This window comes from Scomber scombrus, chromosome 19 (assembly GCF_963691925.1).
Source record: "Scomber scombrus chromosome 19, fScoSco1.1, whole genome shotgun sequence".
NCBI classification, from domain to species: Eukaryota; Metazoa; Chordata; class Actinopteri; order Scombriformes; family Scombridae; genus Scomber; species Scomber scombrus.
In genome coordinates, this window is record NC_084988.1 from 27,991,665 (window position 1) to 28,017,505 (window position 25,841).

The 25,841-nt window shown below is 39.1% G+C and overlaps 1 protein-coding gene across 1 annotated transcript in view; it reads left to right on the forward strand.

Moving 5' to 3' along the window:
* The first annotated feature begins 4,263 nt into the window (after positions 1 to 4,263).
* Positions 4,264 to 25,841, forward strand: part of adck1 (aarF domain containing kinase 1) — a 100,658-nt gene continuing 79,080 nt past the window's right edge. Inside the window, exons 1-3 of the mRNA XM_062440377.1 lie at positions 4,264 to 4,486; positions 6,163 to 6,302; positions 8,851 to 8,934. Coding sequence (XP_062296361.1) covers positions 6,171 to 6,302; positions 8,851 to 8,934 — 216 coding nt within the window. The 5' untranslated portion in view covers positions 4,264 to 4,486; positions 6,163 to 6,170. The remainder of the gene's footprint in view (positions 4,487 to 6,162; positions 6,303 to 8,850; positions 8,935 to 25,841) is intronic.

The following is a 25,841-nucleotide window of genomic DNA, read 5'->3' on the forward strand; positions in this document are numbered from 1 at the left end:
GTTATTAATGTCAGACATTAAAGTATTGCCTAATGTACGATAACATGTACAGTAAGCTTACACATTTCTTTTCTTTGTATTGTATGTTTTATGTGTTATATTTACTCAACAGGTGAACATGTGTATTAGGACAGTAAATGCATTTACACGACTGTTGAATGCAAACTATTTACTAAATCTCATTATACATTTAGGCCAATAGTTCAGTTGAGCACTTTTTCAGTATTTTTGTGGGGACGGAGGGAAGGGATGAATAAAACATTTTATAAAGTGGTGTCTAGTAGATCTTATGTGTTGCTTTTTAGAATTCAGGTTTAAAAAAGGGAACACCCGCACACTGACTTTAATTGCTCAATAAAAACACTTTATAAATATGTTTCAGTCACTGACCTTCTTCTGGTATGTCTTCTCCATAACTGTCCTTTTTTTGAGTGTTTCTGCAGCAAAAAAAAGTGTAGAAAAATAGCATTTCTCATTAAATCCAGCTCAATGACAATGGTCCAGATTTGAAAAGTCTAAGTATAGTGGTTTTTGATCTGGATCTGGTCGTATGTGGTCTGGATGGAGAAATATCAGTAAAATCACTCTTTCCAGTCTTCACAAAAAGAATAAAGGTTTCACAAATCTGACACTGTTTTTTTAATGAGTCTCTGGAGTCTCCTTGGTAATCTAATCCAGATTTGACAGGTCTAAATACAGTGATTACTAATCTAGATCTGGTCTAATGTGGTATGGGTGGATATTTTTTCACCTCTGTTTTTATATGAAAAAAAGAGGTTTCATTAATCTTTACGTGGTTTTAAACAGTGCTGAGGCTTTTGCTGTGTTATCTTAACACTTTTTCCAAACGATGGTGTGTGGTGAAAACACAGAGAATCAGCTGCAAAATATCATCATTTATATTTTTAAGTTTCCCCTCAATCTTACTGACTTCAGCTGACTTCAGCTGACTTCAGCTGACTTCAGCTGACTTCAGCATTTTGCAAAAGCAATGCTTTGTCTCAAGCTATTAGCCAGCATTACTATGGCTGTAATGTTATCTCATAACTGCACATCAAAGCGATACAGTCAGGGTCGACTGACAGTGTGGATTAGCCAACTGTGTTGTGTGTAGTGATTCCAAAGACACTGATTGGTCAGAAGCTGGAGGTCCTGCCTTCTCCCTCTTGGGACTAGTATGTTTCCTTTATGAAACCCTGTGTACAAAACATTACCGTGCAGTATATCTGTGTGTGCTGTATACACACAGTATGTGTAAGTACAAGTTTTTTTGTCACACAGCTTTTACAGGTGGGCTTGCCAGCCTGTGTCTGAACACACAGACTTGGAAAACAGAGTTTGCAGGCAGAAAACAAAATGTCTACAAAACTAAGTTTACAGAAAGACATGACAAATATCAATGTACAAGTTTACAAAACTACAGTTATGAATAATAATAATCTTTTTTTAATGATATTTCATACAAAAGAGACTGACTCCTCTTACATTCATGCAAACATATTCATTTTGGACATAGGCTATATGCACTGATGTGATCCCTCATAATCACAAACCCTGCACAAGGCCCAGCAAAGGCCACCGTTGGAGATAATGTCAGCAGCAAGGTAGACTAATTATGTATTCACAGCTGCTGCCATGCAGTGTAACTTTATTATAATATATTGATTTCCCACAGTGAATATTTTGACCACTGAAAATGTCACATTCTGAGAGAATAGAATGACTGGACCATACTGTCCATGCACATCTTGTATGTCACATAGGGCCTGATTTACTAAGATCCCAAATAGTGGGTACTAAATGCGTGCATGGTGCAATAGATTACGTGTGCCGTCTGCATGCGTTTTGCAGGTGATCTACTAAGAATAACTGTGTAAATGAAAACAGGTGCAAAAGGGTGCAGACAGCAGTATTTAAATGAGGGTTTTGTGTCTTTATGGAGAGTTTGGACGAGCAGAAAGCTGCAAGAACAAAATGAAATGTGATCAGGTTCTAGTGGAAGAGGTTAACTAATATATTGAGTTATAACAAAAACTAATATTACCAGAGAAACCCACATATGGGAGAGTATTAGTGACGAAGTCAATGCTGTTAGTAAAACCACAAATAATACACTCCAAAAATATTAACACAGATGGAAAAACTCTGTCCTGTGTGTATTCTGTCATTGTGTCTCCGTCTCCTCGTCTCCATAGTAACAGCCGGTTAATACCTGTCCTTCAAAGGTATTATTTATAGACACAGTTAGCGTCAGAAATAATACCTTCAGGTTTGGTAAATCACAATGTGTGTGTTAAATAACATATTTACATTTTCTCCTCCCTGTATTTTGCACACTGGGGTTAAAACGTCTCATATTACATTCATTATGGTAAACTACTAATATTAAATTCATTATGGTAATCTACTAATATTACATTCATTATGGTAAACTACTAAATGGACAGCGTGTATTATCTTGCACAGTTGAAAGACGCAAACCTCAGTGCGCTGCGTTAGTAGATCAGCTTGCACATTTTTTGCGGGTGATGTCAAGTTTGCACGTTTCTACACACGCAAACCTTTAGTAAATCAGGCCCATAATGTAATGAGTTGCATACACAGAGCTCAGAGCTCTCTAGTTTCAGCAGTTTGTCACTTTAACATGTCACAGTGGCCCCTCTGACCTGCGGGGTCCCCCAGGGGTCAGTTCTGGGCCCTCTACTGTTCTTACTTTATATGCTACCCCTAGGGATTTTTAGGAAGTATGGTATTCCTTTTCACTGTTTTGCTGATGATGTGCAGGTGTATCTGCCGTTAAAGGTCCCTACCAAAGATTCTCTTCAGGCTGTGCATAACTGCATGAGTGACATTAAAACATGGATGGACTTAAACTTCTTAAAATTAAATGAAAACAAAACAGAGGTTGTCCTGTTCGGTTGCCCTGACCTGGTTCAGATCCTTGCCAGCTCCCTTGGCCCACTAGCACCTTACATAGGATCCCACGCCAGGAATCTTGGCGTTATTATTGATGGTGCTTTTAAACTAGATGAACAGGTCAGCTCAGTGGTCAAGTCTAGCTTTTTTCAGCTGAGGCGTCTAGCCAAAGTTAAATCATATCTAAGCCAGAAAGACCTTGAAAAAGTCATCCATGCTTTTATTACATCTCGCTTAGACTATTGCAACTCCCTGTATGTCAGCATTGACCAGTCAGAGCTTAACCGCCTGCAGCTGGTTCAGAATGCAGCAGCTTGTCTCTTCACTGGGACAAAGAAACGAGAGCACATAACTCCGGTGCTCTCTTCTCTTCACTGGCTTCCGGTTAGGTTCAGGATTGATTTTAAGATTCTTTTATTTGTTTTTAAGTCTCTGAATGGGCTGGCCCCAGAATACCTGTCTGACCTTATTAAACTCCATCAGCCCACCAGAGCCCTTAGGTCTAACCAGGTGGTCTTGGACGTTCCTCGATCCTTCTTAAGAACTAGGGGAGATCGAGCCTTTGCAGTTGCGTCTCCCACTCTGTGGAACACATTACCTTTTACTGTGCGGACTGCCTCTCCACTTTTAATACACTGCTTAAAACCCACTTGTTCACTTTGGCCTTTGGTGGAGTATAGCCGTATTTTATTGGGTCTTTTATCTGTTTTATTTCTCTGTATTATTTAGTTTTTTATTGTTTTTATTGTTTGTTTGTTTGTTTTTATTGTTTCTGCTTATTTTACTGTAAAGCACTTTGGTAGGCCATTGGCTGTTTTAAATGTGCTATATAAATAAAGATGACATTGACATTGACATGTTAAGAAATATATACATTAAGAAATGTAAAAAGACCCAGAAAAAATACAGAGAATATGACCTTGGTGTCCTCAGTGTTAGCTAATAAACCTGATTCTGATTGGTCCAGGACCCACCCACACATAAACAGTAACAGTGTGGTTTCACTGGATTATTTTGGATACTTTTGAGCTGATTTCATCTTTTTGACACCTTTTTCTTGACCTCATCATGTTTTCCTTAGAGGTCAAAGAGTCTGCAGTATAAATAAGCAAAATCTTTTTTTTTTTTTTTTTTTTAAATTAATTGTTCTTATCTTAATTTATAACCTACTATTTTACAGATTGGTCATTGTTTAATTGTTGTTAAATGCTTAAAAAACAGTGTGGGGGGGGGGGGGGGGGGGGGTTGCGTCCCCTTTAACAGTCGAGCATGCGTGTGACGCATGTTATTGACGTCATCGTAGTTGTATTATATGATAAACAGCCGTGAACCAGGTAGAAACACTCATGTAGTAACAGATACGCGCGGAGCTTATTGATAAACAACATAAAGGTGATATCTTTCTTTGTCAAAGTATCGTGTAAATCTGTTAACTAAGTCCAATACATCATCATCATCTGTAGTGGAACTACATTAACCACAATCCTTCACTTGAATGTCGAAAACTCGAAGAGGTCAAAACAAAACCGGCAAGTGAAAGAGAGACTACAGGCGTGGAGACGTTGATAAGGTACATACATGTCGATGGAAAGCTTGCTTTCTGTCAGCGGGAGTTTATCTGAGGATATGTGTGACTGTCTCTGGGGATTCTGGAGTTTGTCTTATTCATTACGTGTGTTACGAAACACAGCATGCCATTGCATAACACACTGTACATCTAGAGGTAACAACCAGGACATACACGAGATTATTCATTCAGCATCCCAGTCACTTTCACAGCAACAACAAGAAGAGTGACAGATGAATGTGCTTTCGAGGGTTGAATTGTATTTGAACTGTCATCCACTTTTGAATGCTGAATTGAATTGATGAGTTGCACAACTGAGAAATCCAGGAGAAGTCTCATCACATCATCCTGGTTTAATCTGTTACACGTTAGCCGGGCCAGGATGATGAAGGTATGCAGCTATGTCAAGACAGGTCTGAGTCATTGAGATAAATACGTGTTCACAGCTTTCACACACAGACCACTTGATCGATCAAAGATTTACTGATGCACACATGGAACAAAAACGCATGCTGCACACTTCTCACCAGGTGAGACACAGCTTCTAATGAAAATTGATGAGGAGGTGAAACATATATGTTCAAAGAGAAATACATCCGGTGTGATTCAGCTGAGAGAAAAAGTATGGCAGACAATACCAGACCGACTGAATGCTGTCACGATGAACAATTTACACTTTACCTTAAAAGTGAGCAGTGGAAGTTAATGTTACTCAGGATATTTATCATAAAGGCTAATTACAAATATGTATCAACAATGCAAGAATATACTACAACCATATGCACAATGCATTAGTGATACACTGTATGCACCATCATCAATACAATATGTCTTTAAAAATAGTTTGTAGTGCAACAGATAAGCAGTGTGCACCAACAACCACCACTGTAAGCTCTCACTCTCTCTGGTTCTCTCTCTCTGTGTGTGTGTGTGTGTGTGTGTGAGAAAGAGAATTGTGTGTATTTCAATAAAAGATCAAACAGAATTCTACTGACATATCTTTCAGCATTTTAAAACCAGACCCACAGTCAGCAGTTATGGTATAATACTAACCGTTGTCACATTTCATGGAAACAGGAGTTATTAAAGTTTCTTTCTAATTCTGTAGATATGTTTATCCTCTCAGGAAAAAAGCAGACTGATTTACAGATGGATGACAAATAAAGGGAAAACATGAAGAGGAATATAACTAATGCAGATGCTTCCACATAAGTGTGTTACATAATGCAGTTCAACAGTTAACAGTCTATCATGCTCTGTGATGTATAACAATTCTCAGCAAGCCCAGCTGACCTCTACAGTCATACAGCATATACAGGACTTTAGGGTTGCAGTGTGTAAACCTCATTACATGATGAAGATGAATACTCATGACATTTGAGAGTTCAGTGGTCTATAAAGATTTGAAAGAATTTATCAGGTCAGGTGATTTATGTTTTACCATATTCTCAACAAGTGGGTAAGAAGGGTACAGGCCCCCACAGTGAGGGGGTGTTAGTGTGGCAGGTATTTTCCTCCTGTCAGAGTAAAGACTCACTGCATATCAGTAACATACTGAGTTATCTCTATCCAATGCTGAAACATTTGATGTTGCTTTGACATGTTTTCGATACACTTTCTTGGTCCCTGTCTCAGAGCCTGTGAAGTCTCATTCTTCATGTTCATTCTTCCTCTCACAGTGTCTCTGATGGCTGGCCGGCTCCTCAAAGTCTCCTCTTTGGCAACAGCAGTGTTTGCCTCCTCTGGGTTTTACCTCTACAACAAACAACTTGACCTCAATGACCTGAGTATCATCCGCTTTGGACGAGCTGCAGTCACTGTGAGTTACACACATTTGCTTTGACTCATCATTTGGAGACTAGGGTTGGGTATCGTTTAGGTTTTATCCGATACCGGTGCTTAAAGAATGGAAAACATACAAACTGTGTCCAAAAACGGTGCCTTTTTATTTTTAAGGCATTTTGTGAAGTGCAAGTTGAACAGAATATTAATTTAAATCCCTACATAATATAAATACAACTAATACTAAGAAATAAATTAACCAATATAAAATCAAATTCACAACAAACTGTGATAATCATCATAATAAAAACAGCAGTGTATCAAAACCAGCAGCAATACAGAATACAGAACATACTGAACACAGAGAACATGCAAAAAAATGTGATTGGTCTAATAAGCAACACAGCTACCAGGATGCTTTGCTCTCACACGCGCTACATTGATAGTCATACAAACAGGCGCAGACACTCTCTAGTGCACTCTTGTATGCTCGCTGCAGATTCTGGGAGATTGTATCTCATTTGCAGGCGTCAGGGAGCCGCTATCAATATTTGGGAGAGTTGGGATGTCTGACTTCCATCCATGCAAGTGAAAAACTGACGTCACGTGTAGCACCGGCACGGCAATAGCGCTAAGGGGGCGATAATTAAAGATTCAGTGGCACTGAAATGAAGCACCGAAATCTGCGTTGCTTTCCGGTCTGGTTACTACTGTTTACGTCAGCACCGGTGCCATTACCCTACTGGAGACTGGGCATTGATTAGAAGGTATAGATGGTTTTATTTGGTAGTGACAAAGCAAACCATGGGTTAGGGTTAGGTATGGCACTTGCTTGTTCATATGCACACCTATGTGCACACATATACACCAAAAGCCTGGCTATGTAAAAACATGACTTTACTGAGTATGTACTGATATAACTTGTATTAGACTTGTATGTTGAATTTTTTTCAGTATTAAAAAAAAATCTGAGACTAAATTTAGATTTTCACAACAACTGTTATAAGAAAAGGACATATACAAATCCAAAACACGGCTACTATTTTTACAACTCCAAGAGTTGAATATGGTGTTCATATTACAAAGTAATCAGCCAGGAATGTGCGCTTGTGATTGGCCACCACAAAAGTTGAGTCTGGTTCATCAGGGTGATTTAGACATGGTGTCATTATGTAGTTTGTCCAGCAGAGCGCATTTTGACTTCATTGTTCACAATACTGTCAGCAGCATGAGGGGAGGGACACTCATGGTACACAACACAACACCCAGCATTTCATTTCATGATGTAGGCCTAGTATTACAATAGCCTAAAGGGTGTATATGGAGCTCTTGCTTTACTTAAAGCTTATTTTTGGCTGTAATAAATAAACCTAACAAAAAAGTTTAGAAACATGTGATCAATTAATTATTTCTCTTTTGTTAGGCTACAATGATAATTGCCATTGTATATCTTATATGCTTGGAAAGCCTGTTTATTTACTTTAATGATGGGCAAATATTAAAATGAAAGTGATTCATTGTAAAGGTAGATGAACCATATGAAAAACACTGACAATTAACATTGTAACAACAAAGAAATAATTTGCCAAACAGAGATTTTTCAGACTATTTTTGGTAAGTTTATTATGGCATAGTTCTGTTATCAGCACCTTTGTGTGATATTTTGTGATATTTGACAGTTACAAACTTCATTCTTTATGAGAAATGAATGTAAAAATGCAGTGTGACCTATTATAAATATTACAGCATTTTTCCAACAGTTAGTGTATTTAACATTTAATATATTTTTAGCATGACATATGCAAAATTGTGGTAATAAATATTACAGCATATGTCTGTTAACACAAAAGTAAATCAATTTGAGAGGTACAAACTGTATTTTTTACGTGAAATAAACGCAAAAACCACCATTTTACTTGTAGTACAGCATGTTTCTGTTATCAGCACAACAGTACGTATATTTAACTTTGAAAAACTATTCTTTTCAATAAATAAATGCAAAAATCACAGTATTGACTGTTGTACATATTACGGTATTTTTTGATTAAAAAAAACTGCAAGAGTAGGGAAATGTATTTTCTTAAGAGAAAAAATGTAAAAATTATTTTTTCCTGATTGAACTTATTTACGGTGATTCAGTGTTATATAAACAGTATCAAACTGTTTTATAGTTTACAGATATTTACTGTCGTAGTTTGACAGTTTTTCACCGTAAAATGTACGATCATTTTTAACAGTGTATAGCTTTGAACACTGAATAAGAAGCCTCAGTAAATACAATTATACAATACAATAATGTTTTTGGAATATGTTTTGTCAGGTGCATGGATAGACATAGTATATAATAATAGACATAGTGAGTTTTAGAGCCCAGATTTTCAGTTTATGGTTGGCACCATCTTTTCCATTTGGTTCCAGGAACTTCCAAATAAAGAATGCAGGTGTTACAACGAGCAGTGCATACTTAAGCTACTGTTAGAACAATTTAGATTAAGAAGCTAACATTCAACTTGCTGAAATGTTTGTGCTGTATTTTAGAGAGAAGTGTCAGTGCTTTACATGTCATTCTTTGTGTTTTTCTGCAGACAGCGGCCATCAGCTACGACTATCTGACTGCTTTCAAACATGTGGAATATGACACAGAGGAATACTGGCTCCTGAAGTCCAAGGTAGATATATACTCAAAGAGTTTTTCCATATATGTGGGCATACTTGAACTATAACCATTAAGGGCATGCTGTCCACAATACAGCAAGGTGAAAGTTTACCTTAATGATGAGTTGACATTTTACTGGATTGAACAACCTGTAGTTTAGTGTGCAGTTCACAGCTCACTATGGATGTTTCATTACTCCCTGTCTATAAAACAGTGTAGTATATGTCCATATAGTGCGGTTTAGACCAATTTCTGTTAACATTGTGACCAACACATTCATTTCCTATAGCTGCTTCACAATAAGAGCCCCCAGGTAGTTCACAGGTGGACATTTTTAAATGAATCAGCAGCAGCAGGACTTGTTTAGTTTACATGAAAAGTAAATTAACACAGCTGTGATCCAGCCTAGATATCGTTCAGGAGTTTACAGCAAACAGGAAAATATCTGTCCAATGTGGCAATAGGACAACAAAATATAATTTATTCAATTATTTACTTCATTTAGTTTTTATTCTAAGATTTATTCACTAAAAATAAAAATGTCCAGACAGCTTTGATGGAGCTCAGTATTCATACTTACGAGGGCTGTTTTATACAAGTTTCACTTAATTAACCAGGAATCACTTAACGTCTGACCTGTGGGACATGCTGGATCAATCCTGCTGGTGTATGGAGAGATTTATATTATTAATGAAGTTATCACTGCTGTGCCTCTCTTCACCGCACTCATGCTGCTGTGTGATGCAATAGGTATTAAAAGTCAAATGAAAGAATTCTACACACAGCCAGCTGTGGGCAACAAACAGAACAGCTGTATTTATATTTCTGCAAGATCCCAGATTACATCCAAAGATTCAGACATTAATCTAACCTGTTACAGAATTTCTGGCAGATGTTTCAATAGGTTACGTTATAGATGTTAAATACTACAGAGGTAAAAGAGGCAAAAAGTTGATTTGTGATTTTGAAGAGTTCTGTGTTTACACTAACTACAGACATGAAAATTGTGGCACTCTCCGCAATCTTTTTTAATTATTGACCAATGTCAGTGCTGAAATGTGAAAAAATAACTTAACTTAGTAGATCCATGGCTTGCATACATCTTGTCATGTTCTGCTCCACATTTCACCCACTCACTCAGATGCTCTGAGTGAAAAATTCTACTTTGTTACATTAAATATCAGTTTTTGAGGTCCAGAAATATTCCTGCTTTTAGGAAGGAAACTGTCACAGGCTGCATATGATCATGGTTTGGAGCAGCACAACTCAGTCCAAGCATCCTATCCTGTGTTTTGAAAAGCTCTGAAAGTGTTTTTGTGGCTTAAAGTGCTTTTGTGTTGTCCTGCTGGGGTTTTAGTCTGATCACTGAGACTCACCAGTACTTTGCTTTTTGACAACTTTTTCCAAACTGAAGAAATCACTGAGCTGCAATAACTGAGTTCTTTGGCTGTAGGGGTAGTAGAATCAAGATGTAAACACAACAGATTATTATCTTGTGCAAAATTGGTGATAATTCTCTGTGGCTTCATCACTACGACTGACCCCTTTCATAAACATTACCATCTGATTGATTGTTTATGTAAAAATATTAAAGTAGCTTAAATTAGAACAGTGATGTCACAGATTAAGTAACATTATCTTCCATTCATAAAATAGCATAGGTCATGGTTGTTAATTAACCCCCAGCCAACTGGGGATAGCATTAAGGATGACTCAAAATCATCATAGACATCAAAATCTGTATTTTGATGTTGTATTGGGGACTATACCGCATATGTGAAAACGTCTTTCAGAATCAGTATTTAGCAAATAAGTGAGATTACCAGCCCTTTGTAGCCGGCTCTTTTCTCCACTTAAAGCTAGCCCTTCAGGGTACATTAGCAGCTATCTTTAAGCGGAGAAAAGAGCCACTTAAAACATCCAAATCTTTACAGATGAGTTAATGGAGACAAGTTGCATTGGTGGTGACCAGGAGAAATAATGTGTGGCATAAAAGTGACAATATAGTTTGTTTAAAACATTGTCTATCCTGAGCCCAGCAATGTTCTAAATCTGTTCATTGCTCTCTTAAGTTGCTTAGGTGGAAGTTTGCTCAATCAACATTTACTGTTAGAACTTTTTAATTTTTGTCAGATTCTCCCACACTAGTGTTAGACTGAGACATGAGAAGTGGCAAAATATTATTTCCAGTTGTCCAGTTTGTATGAAATATGTGCAGACATATAATGGTCCTGATCAATTCAATGTATTTAGTGACATTAATTATGATACTCTCTGTAGTTCTTTTCCCCAGCTGTCAGTTCAAAGAGTGTGGAAAGAGTAGGCCTTACAGGTTTTCAGTGTCAACAACACACATTTTATTGAGTTATTATGAGTCTCTGAGCACTGAACAAGATAGATAACTGTTTGAGAAGAGACTGACAATGTGCTCAAATAAATGAAAGTGTAAATGTTAAAACAAATATAAATCTGGATATAAAAATAATAATAATACATAATAATCTGGATCCTAGATCTCTTACAGTATTAAATTAGAATACAAAGCTACTGCTTAAAAAGATAATAAAACTGGTCTCTGGATCCTAGATCTCTGGACATATAGAAATCAATCTTAAATCTTCCTCCTGTACAAAATCAGCAGTTCTTTTGCAGAAAGATGCGCATATCTGCTTTTTCTGGGAGGATCCTGGATCTTTCGGGGCTGATTGTGTTTCCAGCTGTAGAAAACACCCTCTCAGATGGAGTTGAGTAGGGGCAGCATGTCCCTTTTCTGCCACCACCAGTGAGCAGGTTTAGCCGATACAGAGATTGGAGGTAGGCCTCTGTACAACTGGACCTCAGTTACGGACCTGGCTAGTCTGTAACTGTTGGACCATCTGCTGCAGCTGGTGGTCCTCTACTGCAAACAGCTCCTCCAAGGCTGTCTTTGGTTTCTTTGCAGGTGTAATCTGAAATTAAATGACCATAAGACACTCATTTTAGTTTCATATTTTAATCCATGCCATGCCCATGACATGACCCCTATGCATGATTTGTGGTGTTTGTTAAAAGGCCACAGTTCAGTTACATTGACTCAGGAGACTGCTGCTTCAAAGGTCAGAGACAACCTGCTCCACTGCAGGTAGAGAGTTGCAGTGAACCTTGAAGAGCGTGGTTCAGTGTGGGTGGCTTTGTGTATGTGACATACAGACACACACACATTCAATACAGCGCCTTGGGCCCTGCTGGCCAAGCCTGGCTACACATGCTGATTACAATCAATGCATGATGTAGATGTAACCTCTCCCCCTAATTATTATGAAGTCATAGAGGTGAGCTGACAGTATAGTAGCTACACCATTTATTGTCTTTGTGCTGCTAACTTTTACTGCAGTGTAATATTCTGTCTATGCAGTGGTGGACTGCACAATAATAATGATAATGATAATGATAAGAAGAAAAAGAAAAAGGAGAGGAAGAAAAAGAAGGTGGCAGCAGCACATGGTCACACAGACCCTGGCCTGACCTGCAGAGACCTCCATATCTAAACTGGATTAATCAGTTTAAAGATAAGGACTAGAACTATGTTTTAAGATGGTAATTTCAACAGTGAGGGAGGATATAGGGCTGGGCGATATGACCAAATATCATATCCTCATATCGATATCTATCCATATATAGCACATTTTAATTAATTGAATTGGTCCGTGGCTGAGCCCTCCGTGTGTGCAGCAGAAGGACAGACAGTGGTGGAAAGTTGAGGATTTAGTTTGTAACTAAACTCATAACGAAGAAGAGTAATTTAACAATGTAATCTACACAAAGGATGGACAGACTCCAAATGATGAAAAATACTGCCATAAAGGGTGTAATTTACACCACAATGACACAAACGATAAAGCAAAATATGAAATGGTCAACATTTTTCTCATGTCACACAATATATGTTGTCATATCCCACAGCCCTACAGTGGACTATTGATAATTGGATGTTGGGACCAATGGTGTCAATCATTTCTTTGAAGTGTTTAGTTGCAATAATATCAAAAGAGCAGGTGGACTTCTTTGTAGAAGAGATAATAACGAAGTTCTCTTACAGTGATGGGCTTAAAACAATTTTAGAACTGCAGTGTTCACAGAGATGATGGATAAGCTCTTATGTACCACCACATGTGATTTACAAGTAGATAAGCTGAATGAGAGTTGGACAGTCCATGCTCCATTAGTGGTAGGTGATGAATTTGGCCAGATGTAGAAATTTCACTTGTTACAGAGACCCTACCAGTAGATCTATGATGGCAATGAACATTATTTTGACTGTGTGTGTGGATTGCCTCATAGTGTCATGGGCTGTCTCAGACAGTCTGACAGGCATTTTCAGGTTAACCAGTGCATAGTCAATGTTTGCAGAGAGCAGCCTTGACCCATGTATTGTTAGATGGAGTCAGCTTGGTCTGTGCAGTTGGCTGCACTTCCAGAACAGGTCGAAGACATCATTAAAGTCCAGGTTTCTTTGTGCTACATTGGATTTCCCTGTCAGGCTGGTGTGCAGTGAGAGCAAATGGGAAACATTTCTACAGCGTCACCCAACGGACAGGGTCGGTCCAGATATGAGGATTTGTTTTCAGTGTCCTTTAGGGCAGAGATGAGCAGTAAGAAGTCCTCATCGAGGATTTCTGACTGTTGTTGGCTATTGTCATTTGATCCGGCGTGAATAACCAGGTTGGAGCAGTGCGGATGATGTTCTAGGAGAGAAGGTAGTTTATCACAGATATCCTGATTGCAGTCTCCAGGAAATCATTACATGTGGATGCCTTTGGCTCTGATGTTCCTTACTATGGAGCTTCTGATAATTAGTGTTGAGCGGCGAGGCAGAGAAGCAGGTTGTGGTGGTGGTGGTGGTTGTAGATTTGACTGGGGATGCACCTCAATGCTTCAATTATTTTGCCCGGAGAGGTGAAACTGACAAATCCCAGGCCATGATGTGACAGGGGAACCAGTCGATGTGAACACAGGAGGATCATTGGTAGCAGCGTGTGAGTATGCTGCTATAGTAGAGCTGGCGTTGGACTGAGCGGACATAAGCAGCGGCAGAGGCAGCTTTTCCAGACCAGCAACAAAGCGCAAGTTGGCAGCTGCATCCACAGAAAGATCTGCAAGATGTATCTGAACTTGGTTCTGTAGAATCATGAAGCGAGGGTAGGTGGTAGGACTGCCTGGAGATAACTCTTCTTGTGGCACCTGACCACTACCTTAGGGAGCACTCACACTAGGCAATCGTACCGTGCCCAAACAGGTTTGCCTCCTAAAGTCTGGATAAGTCCGGAGGAGGAGAAGAAGACGAGGCAGTCGTGCCGGAGCAGAGCGCCGTGCCTGGAGGAGACGACATAGACCCGTCCTCCCGTCCATCATTATGGGAAACGTAAGATCTCTCCCCAATAAGATGGACGAGTTAGCGGCTCTTACCCGGCACCAGCGTGAATACCGGGAGAGCAGCATTATTGTGTTCACGGAGACATGGCTGACCACGGGGACCCCGGACTGGATGGTTTCCAGCTGATACGGGCAGACAGGACGTTGGAGAACCGTAAGAGGAAGGGAGGACGGCTGGCAGTGTTTATTAATGAGAGATTGTGTAACTCTGGGCACCTCACCATTAAAGAGCAACACTGCTGTAGCAGTTAGTATGAGGCCTCGCTATCTGCTGAGGGAATTCACACATGTCATTGTCATATCTGTGTATATTCCCCCCTCTGCTAACGCTGATGCAACCTGTGATGTGCTTCACTCTGTTACTAGCAGGATGCAGACACAGCACCCACAGGCCCTGCTCCTTATCTTTGGAGACTTTAATCATGCCTCTCCTTCCTCCACACTGCCCACATTCACCCAGTATGGGACATGCCACACCAGAGACAATAAACTTATTCTATGCCAACACTAAGGAGGCATGCAATTCATCACCCCTCCCTCCCCTGGGAAGATCAGACCACAACCTGGTTCAACTTCTGCCTGTGTACAAACCTCTCGTACACAGAGTTATTGAACTCTTGTCTCTGCATTTCTTCTTCCTCCTCATCCTGTAAGCGAGTCACTCTTTGTGATTCTTTTGAACTTCACTCAAAGGCCACTTAAGCAGCCAGTCTTCCAGGCTCATCAAAGGTTGCCCCTAGTGAACAAAGGGGCCATTCACAGCCAATTAGAGTGTATCACAGAACAAGCATGCAAGCAGTCTCGAGTCTGCCAAATGAGTAGAGGAACGTGCCCTGCAATGACAGATCAGACGGACTGTCTTTTGTCCTCTGCAGCTAGCTGAGCTCTGCTGTCATTTCTCTGAATTTAAAGAACATACAATCTGCCTCAGACACACAGTAGCTCCACATTAAACTCTTATGTTGTTCCTGAATAAAAAGCAAGCTATCCACCTTTTCCTGTATGTCAGCTCTATTTGGAAATTAACTTAGCTAGCCTGCATCCTGGTCCATGTCCATGTCTGCTGATATTTTTAGGATAGACATTGTAATGATGGAGTGTATTGGGTTATGCAAGACCTTTAATGTCCACCTGTTCTTTCAGTGTTATGCAATAACTCTTTATCTGAGAACCAGCTCAAGTCTCTACTACCACTGTCCAGTGCTTGCTATTAACATCAGTGTCCACCACGTCAAGGGGTCAAAAGCGATCATCACTGTTCTGAACAGCCACACTTGAAGGTGGGGTGAAAATATGGCTGTCACAAAGAGGAGAGAGACCCAATAATTGTTTAAATATGGGGATAATGGTGGACACTTTTAGACTGCCTATCCTGGAAGGCATCCATAGTGTTGCACTAGGATGTAGGGCTGCAACTAACGACTATTTTGATAGTCGACTAGTCATCGATTATTGAAACGATTAATCGACTAATCGGATCAGTGGTGGTTCTAGCTTGTAAGGCGCCCCGGGTGAACTCCCCTTCAGCGCCATCCATATATATAGACCGATAGATAGAAATAACCATAAATACCAAAATGATATACAATCATGAATACAAAAAATGAAATACAAGGAATAGAAACAATTCTTGTATATACATAGAAGTAAGTTATTTTAATTATTAGGAATTATAACATATTGCTAATAAAAGTAAACTGCACAAATCCTCTATCACACACAAATAGAACAACACATTTTCATAAAGTAGAAGTAGTGCTCGCAGTGTAACAAGGTAAACTGATCCACACGGTCACATTATATCATTGACGTAAATGAGCGATACAAAAACGATTGTTTTTTTTTGTGTGTGAGCTCCGTGCTGCCCCCGGTAAGATGCTGGCTGCCCATACTGCCACTGAATCGGATGAATTACTACAGCACCACAGTATTATATCTCAGTTTCCCAAGGATTTTTGAGACAAAGGTGACAATATCTGGAGAACATGTGGTGTGCGGTGTGCACAGTCTCCAGCAGGGAGAGCAGCCTCCAGTTAGCTCCGGGAAAGTCATCACTGTCCAACATACAGAGGACGCAGCGTTGCTGAGGTGAGACAGACTGAGCACAGAGTTATTTTCTTCACCTCAGAGTTGGGTTAAGTTGTTTAATGCTGCAGTGTGTGTATTTCAATTATCGACTATTAAATTCATCTGTGACTAATTTTGTCATCGATATTTGTCGACAACGTCAACTAATCGTTGCACCCCTACTAGGATGTAAACAGCAGAAGCTGTATAACAAATAAAAAAGTGAGCTTGTGTGAGAAGTTCAAACCGTGCTTACTTTTTCACTAAATAACACTTACTATACTGAGGCCTTTATGGGCCAGCGGTAGGAGTAAATAACAATATGCAATTTAAAAAATGAGAAATAAAGTGCACTTTCTTACAAAACAAACTTTATAACATATTTAACATTTCTCTATACATAATATATATGGGAACGTTGTAATATTTCAGTTTTAAAATGTTAAAAAATGAACGAAAATTCGAAAAAAAAATAAAAGTCCATCGCAAAGTCTGTCATTGTTCTCATCACATTTCATAAAATTCTAAATGTAGCAGCTGTTAGAATTCATTAGCACTGGCCTGCTGCTACAAAATGAATGTAGTTGAAACATTGTTTTCTGAAGAATGAAAATAAAGAATGTGATAAAGAAGTTCAAATCCTGCCTACTGTCACACACCTGACCAGTCAGTGTGTGAAGTGGATTTAAGACCTCAGTATTTGAAATACACTGAGGCTTTAATAGCTAGTTTAGTTGTTATCATGCAGTGTTTTTGGCCAATTTAACAGTGACAGACACACTATGCAAATACTAAAGGAGACGATCATTCAGAGATGCTCAATGATGGTTTAGTGGCTGACTGTCAAGTGTGCCTCGGAGTTGGGTTGCATTGTAGCAAAACTGGAGCCCAGTTAAACTTTTTTGCCACAACGTGACATCGTCTGGTAAAATTATGTATTGGCCAATCCTACACTGCGTGCACAATTATTAGGCAAGTTTTTTTCCTGAGGATTAATTTTATTGTTGAACAAATACAGTGCTCCCAGTCAATCCAAAATGTTAATAAACCTCAAACCTGAATATTTAACAAAGGAAAAGTGAGGTTTGGCTTTCTCAGGAGAATATCTATGTGTGCACAATTATTAGGCAACTATTAGTGTGCACAATTATTATGCATCTAATTAAAAAAAAAAAAAGTTCCCATCTCACTTGTTTATTTTCATTTATTAGAGAAAGAATAACAAATAAACAACTCATAATTTACAAATAAATATTCAGTGACCAATATAGCCACGCTTCTTTTTAATAACTGCCATGAGCCTTCCATCCATGGAGTCTGTTAGTTTCTTGATCTGTTGATGATCAACCCTTCGTGCAGCAGCAACCACAGCCTTCCTAATGCTGTTCAAAGAGGTGTATTGTCTTCCATCACTGTAAATCTCACATTTAAGAAGGGCCCACAAGTTCTCAATAGGGTTAAGGTCAGGTGAGGAAGGGGGCCATGTCATTATTCTGTCATTTTGAAGGCCTTTGCTGGCTAGCCATGCAGTGGAGTACTTGGATGCATGTGATGGAGCATTGTCCTAAAATCATGGCCTTCTTCAATGATGTAGACTTTTCCTGTAGCACTGCTTGAAGAAAGTATCTTTATAAAAACTGGCAGTAGGTTTGGGAGTTGATTTTAAGTCCATCTTCATCACGAAAATGTCCAACTAGCTCATCCTTAACAATAGCAGCCCATACCAGTACCCCACCTCCACCTTGCTGGGGTCTGACTTGAAGTGGAGCTCTGTGTCCATTAGGGATCCAGCCACGAGCCAATCCATCTGGTCCATTAAGAGTCACTTTCATTTCATCTGTCCTTAAAACCTTTGAAAAAAAATGTGTTCAGAAATTTCTTTGCCCAGTCTTGATGTTTCAACTTCAGTCTTGTTCAGTGATGGCTGTGTTTCATCCTTCCTTACCTGGGCCATGTCTCTGACCACTGAACACCTTGTAATTCTGGACACTCCAGTTTAATGGGTTCTTGGGAGCTTCACGTTTAATTCTTCTCAAGTCTTTAGCATTTAATTTGCGTCTTTTTTTTCTCCACACGTTTCTTGCGACCCTGTTGACTATTTGCAAAAAACATTAGATTTTTCGATGATCACGCCTCAATAGCTTAGCTACTTCAAGAGTGCTGCATCCCTCTGAAAGGCATTTTGACTTTTCAGAATCTGTTAAATCTCTTTTTTGGCCCATTTTGTCTGAGGTAAGGAAGCTGCCTAATAATTATGCACACTTTGATATAGGGTGTGGATCACTTTAGGCCATACCCTCCCTCATTACACAAATACACACCACCTGATAATGCTAAAATCCAATTAGCATTCAAGTTTATATAGCTTGGAGTTGGAAAATATGCATCAAAATGATGATATGGTCAAAATACTCACTTGCCTAATAATTGTGCACACAGTGTAGACATGCAACTGCACATTCTGGGTGGATTACTTTTGTAACATGAACAATGTTTTTCTCCTTATCTCATGATCATTGTGACAGATTAAATAGTTTCCCCAGTGATACCTTTTCAACGTTGTAAAATCCCATTTTTGAGTATTATGAACTGAACAGCCAGGTTAAAACACCTTGTTTTATCATGGGTGTACAAGCTAATCACAGTACAAACTTAAACAAACACTTAATTTAATAAATTAACTTTACTCATAACATGATGAATCTGAGTCTCTCTCTGTAGGAATAAACTTTCCTGAGGTTGGTTGGATCATTAGACATTATGTATTTACCTTAAATTATAGCATTACTAACCTCAGCATAACCTTAGTATTTTTGGCAAAGGCTGTGATGACATATACAAAGAGATAGATTGAGTACAAGTCAGTCATTTCAGGTAATGGGGTGAAAGTTAAGGCATAAAAGGGAGGGGGAGATGATGAACTGGTGACAGCTAGCACAAACAGATACTGATGTCTAATGATCCCCATGCTTCCTCAGCTGCATGAGAAAAAAAGCAGAAGCGTAGAGATTTGGGGAAGTGGCCATTTTGAAAGTGTCTGTTCACAGCTGAGATGAAAGGGAGTACAAAACACTGATTCACTTGGTATATCTGCACAGTATCATGCAAATTTTCTTTCAATACCACCCCAAGGTTAGAGATAAAGAGTTTTCTTTTACCCCTATTACAGTGAATGTGTCTGAGGTTGTCACAGTAATATGAAGGCACCGTGGGGAAAGAAATCAAAGGCTGTGCTGATTGTGATTAGTGTGACTTCTCTCCAGAGGAAAAATCTTCATGGCATCAGCCACTGTGACAATGAATTCTTCTCTGTTTTCATTTTACATATCCATCATTTAGCTGACTCGCATACCCACAGTTTGTGAACAGGTTAGAGGGTTCTGTGTCTTTTTCAGTGGCAGTTGGGTACAAACCTGAGCCCATTCATTTCCATGAGTTTTTTTCCTATATTGATTCAAGATTCAAGACAGCTTTATTAATCCCTTGGAGGGCAATTCATTTGACAGCTTGCACCGCAACATACTCGTTCACATAAATAACAAGATAAAAAACACAGAAGAAAGAAGAAGAGTTGGCAGCTGTGTGCAAAAGTGCAAAAATCAGTGTGTAACGTCAGCAGGCCCTAGTCCAATGAATAGTTCATTGAGAGGTAGCGTCAAATGATATAAAAATAAAAAAATGCACCACAGTATACAGCTGCACACTGCAATAACAAACAGATACAACTGGACCTCATAAAGATTTGTTAAGCAGTCGGACAGCAGAGGGGATAAAGGACTTGGAAAGTCCATTACCCTTACATGCGGGTTGAAGGCAATAATGAAAATTCACTTCTTAAAATATGCCCGGAAGTACTCAAAATGTTGTGTGACTTCCTCATGACCTGTAGTTCCCATAAGGAACTTAGGTCTCTCTGCTTAAGTCCAATGATCTTGGAGCAGGTTCTCACGATACTGTTGAGACTGTTTCTGTCCTTTAGTGACAGATTATTGAACTAACAGATAAAAGAGTAAGTTAAAAGGCTTTCAATAAATGACAGAGAATCACTGGACTGACAGAAAAGGAGTTCAACATCCGAAGGAGATGAATCCTCTGCTGTCCACGTTTGACCAACACTTCAGTATTTGCATCCCATTTAAGCTGGTTGTCAAAAACAGTGCCAAGATATTTGTAGGAACTGACAGTTTCAATCTTCTCTCCATCTATGACACTTTCAGTGAAGGCCTTCTTCTAAAATCAATCAGCATTTCTTTATTTTTGGATGCATTTAACTCTAAAAAGTTGTCTTTGCACCAGTCTACAAATGCAGGGAGAACTGCACCATGGTTCTGTTGGGTACCCTGTAGGAGGGACAGCAACACAGTGTCATCCGAAAACTTAACCAGGAAGCTACTGTCACAAGTTGATCTACAGCTGTCAGTATATAAAATATAGAGGAGAGGTGATAATACACACCCTTGTGGTGAGCCTGTGTTAGTGACAACAATGTCAGACAAATGACCATTCACAATGACCCTCTGCTGTCAATAGAACCAAGTTGATGTGAAAGTTTAAAATCAGAGATCAGTGTCACTTAAAAGGCAAGGTTGCATGTGGTTAAAAGCAGAGGCGAAATCTGCAAACAACAGTCTAGCATGGGCATTAGGTTTCTTCAAATTTTTTGTACAAGGTGTTAAGAATGAAAATCTTAGTATCCTCGACAACCTTTCCGGCCTGGTAGGCAAATTGCGGGTCAAGTTTACCCTCGATAGTAGTGAGAATCTCATTTTTAATAATTTTCTCCAGGATTTTCATTAACAATGAAGTGAGGGCAATTGGCCTAAAGTCATTAAGCTGACTAGGCTTACTATTCTTCGGCAATGGCACAATATGAGACATTTTCCAAATATTTGGATATTGATAAGAGTCGACTACCATTTGAAAAATATGTTTGAAAACACCACCAAGCTGTACGGCGCAGTGATGCAATATACGGCCACATATGCCGTCAGGACCCGGAGCTTTTCTCATATCAGTGCCTTTCAGTAGTTTTGCCACCTCGTCTTCTGAAATAATTATCTCATTGACAGGAGAAAGTGAGTGTTTGAGTTGACTTATCTTGTCTGAAAAATCATGCTGTTCAAAACAAGAATAAAAAGAGTTTAAAATATTGGGCGGATCCTGATCCTTAACCCCTTCCAAATTGACATGTTTCCCAGTACTAACTTTATTTTGGTTAATAGAGGCCATAGACTTGATGCCCTGCCAAGCTTCTCGGAGGTTGCGGCTGCTATATATATATTGCTACGAAATTCAGTTCAACTGAGATCTGAGATAGCACCAGCCACGATGGGTACAAATTTGATTTAGTCTACTTGGGTTTAGGAAATGTCCTGTTCTGTTGCTATGGGCCCGTGTTTCAATATGGTTTCATCATGTTGGCCTAATACCAGAGTGCATCAGGATAGGACTTGCTGGTTAATTAGTCGAGCCATCATGCTTCTGCTATTGTTGTTGCTCTTTCTCTGTTTGGGTCTGTTGGGGCCCACTTCATTTGGATTGGGTTCACTGTATCAATGTCATCTAATAGTTGTAGACATGAAACAGTTGACTTCACTATCATTTGCATTGACATATTCTTTGTGTTAGTAGAAATAAAAGCTTGGAGGGAAAATGTTATTGTCCTTTGTTCTGTATTGGCACCCAGAGTGTATGCTTGCCCCAGGACAAAGACTCATGCTGAAGATGACAATAATATAAGTGTTGCATTACACTTACTGACATGCAACAAAGGTCCCCGGCTGTATTTGAACCAAGGTTACATGATATCAATGTAAACCACTCATCCACTGTGATGACACAAAGTTGATGTTAAATTCAGGCAAACATTTTACAAAACATACCCTTAATAAGAGATAGATGAGGTTTGAGTGCAGATGAGACTGCTGCATTCATTCTATAACCTAGAAATGGCTGACTTTAAAGCTGCAGTCTGTAACTATTGTGTTATATTTGCTAAAATTGTCATTATGATCTGACAATAGAATACGATACAGATAAGCTGTGACAAAATCCACTGTCTCTGGGTCCACCCAGTAGTCGTAAAATGATTTGCAAGAATCCATTGCTCCCAAGTAAAACAACCAATCATAGCCTGGAGGAGTGTCAATGACGCTGTACACACGCTGCTTTAGCGTGTCTCTCCGTTAGTGTGGTGCTACAGTATTTACATTGAATCATTCAGCGTAACGTTTGCCAACCTTTTGTTATCTCGGCTATTACAGATACGTTAACGAAGCTAAGCTCCAGAAGTTAACGTTAGTTTAACTAGAGCCCTTTGGACAACAGCTAACAATGATGTATGATCACCAAAGTACAAAAACTAGAACAAAATAGGCCAATGAACTCCCAGCAAACAAAGTGACATGATGAACAACGCAGCTAGGAGCTAGCGTTAGGCTAACTTTAGAGATGTTAAAGATAACTTTATATTTCTTTCCAGCAAAGTGACAATATGTTGCTTCAAATACGATGTTGACTTACCTTAGAACAGATGTAGACATCCTTGTTAATTGTATTCATGTTGAGTTGATGTTGTGGTCAACCGCACAACTTTATCCAAAAAAGAAACTTTTCTAAGTTGAGATGTGGCTTAGGAAAGGGTAAAAAATACACCCCATCGCCCAGCCTCTCAGGATACCTTGTGTCGGAGTTGCATGTACCCCATGAACACCGTTTGACCATTTTTAAACTTCAAATCTCAGACTTTCTGCAATGCTGTCCAGTATGCACCAGATGAGGTAATAATTACTGCTGTCAGATATTTAAAAATAAATCACTAAAAAGTACTATGTTGTCCTCTGAAATATAAAAGAGCAACGTATGAAGTCTGTGAAATGGAAATACTTATCTACCAGTATATGAAAACTGTATTTAAGGATAATTGTAGTAGTATTATTAGTACTTACTATGTACCTCTTGTAGCCAATAATCTGGAATGTAATGAGTGAAAATTGATACACTCTCCACCATACAAACTCCACCACTCTCTGGAATCTAATCGTGGACAAAGTTGCACTTCACTGCTCCACCAGCAGATGTCAGCAATGACTGCATCCTTAGTATATCAGTAGTACTGTTCTCCTACAGGAGAAAAGGGAGGGTGCACAGCTCAGATAAGTGGCCACCGCCACTCTGCAAGCTCCAGCTCTTCTGAGGGACACACAATGTAAAAAGTGGGGTGGGGCTAGATAACTGCTGACCTTGACGAGATGGGGGAAGCAGTTTATCAGCCACACAAGTCTGAGGCGGGAAAATCCTTTAGGGATATGGAGAGGAGGGAACATTTAACATTTGCTTCCCAGCTGCCTGCTGTACTTAAATCATCACTGACAAGCTGATCTGCAGCAGTAGCACAAATACTCAGTTTCTCTGTCACTGCTGTTCTGTCTGTGCCACCCAAGGCAAAGGCGACAAGCAGCAGCTGGCACAGTGCCTCCTAGCCTTACACTTAAATGTTACATGTTTTTTAAGGAGCCACTCCAACATGATGCGTAATAATAAAATAAAAAAACAGGGCGGCTTTTATGTTTCAGCCTCTGCGCATTATCACCCTCGTTTAGCTTATTCAGCATGTTTTTGCATGGCTTGTGGCAAACACTGCCACAAAAAGCAGGAGACATGCAGTTAGTGTAACTTATAATATTATAATTGTCAATTTAAAATATATTTTTGCTATTAAAATGTTGGCTTGAGGCATAATCATTTAAATGAAATTGTGTACTAGATTTTCAAATGTTAGTCATAAAAGAGCCAGATATGATCTCAATATGTACAGATCTTGGCTCTGAGAAACCAAAAACTTTTATTTAAAAAATGATTTTCGTGATCATGTTTAAGTCTTCACCATGAACACTTAACACATTTGATGTAAAATGAACGATAATGTTTAAAAAAGAAAAAAGGAAATATAAACTAAACTATCACACAAATTAATTACAATTGAGTTGTACAGTGGATCTGCAAGTTTATGTCTTCATTGTCCTCCTCTCCCTCTCCTCACCTAATATATCAAGAAGTCATTGAATCAGAACAGACTCCCGCAAACAGTTAGGACAGCAGAGAAAAAAAACCCAAAAACAAACGTTGGTGCTCTCCTGCCCTGCAGAATCAGGAAACGAGGAAAATCATTACAGATTCCTCACAGCTTGGATACAACTCTTGTCCACTCCTCCCCTCTGATGGCCATTGCAGAACCCTATATATGAAAACTATAAAGAAAAGTTTCTTTCCTAATGCCATCACCCTCACAAGTATTGTCAGCTCTGCCATAGCTGCTCTTGTTTATTCATGTAGTTATTACACCCTGCTTCACATCTACAAATACTGTTTTATACTAATACTCATATGGCAATTTAATTCCCATATGTGATATACAATATTGATGGAAACACACTTTTGCTTCGTGTATATTGTTTGTCTTTACATATAATCTGTATATTGTGTATATGAACACTGTCTGTATACTGTCTGTATTGTCTTTAAGACAACCACTGCTGGAGACAAATATGCTGTGTGTGTTAACATACTTGGCCACTAAATCTGATTCTGAGTGTGATGCTGTCCTCTTCAGCAGTGTAGCTCATCCTCTGTCCCCCAGTGGTAGATTCTGCATTGGGTATCATTTTGTCCTCAGTTCTGAAACTCAAACTTGCAAAGTCTGAAGCGTACCAGAGGCCGACCAATACATTTGTGAGCTTTATTTTATCCCCTGACTTAAATGCAGATAAATCTGTATAAGACAATAAAAATAATGGAAAGCCAAAGATAAGGGCCTGTTGTATTACCATCATCATTATTGCGTAGTTTGTCCACCAGAAAGCACTGTGACTCCACTGTTGGTAACACACCAATTCCCATGAGTACACTGAACACATCATTGCTCAGCTGACCGCTGCAGAGCAGAGCAGAATGGACTCAAGATATTTTAACTACTTTAGTTTTAATCAATGAATAGTCTATGTATGAAAGAATGAATTCTTTCAGACAGGAAAGAAAGGCTATTTCAAGAGGGGAGATAGTCTCTGCCTGGTATTTGTTTTGTGTATTAAAAAGGTTTGCAGATCATTATTCCAAATGTGTGACAAAACAGGTTTCTGGGTGGCTTTTTCAATTTCAAAGGTTAGTGACATCACCATTTGTTTAGTGGGCTTAGTAGGCTTTTCATAATTAAAATCAAGCCAACTTATCTACTATAGGAGTAAAAAATCAAAAGCAGGAAAAATCCAGACTGTCAGAATTGAGTATATAAATGTGACATTACCCATGAGGACAGGCCATAGAGGGGAGATGTGAGCATATTTTGCCACTCTGTGGAATTGAAATTATTCAATTCAACCCCCCCCCCCCCCCCCCCCCCCCCCCCCACACACACACACACACACACAGACACACGCAAACACA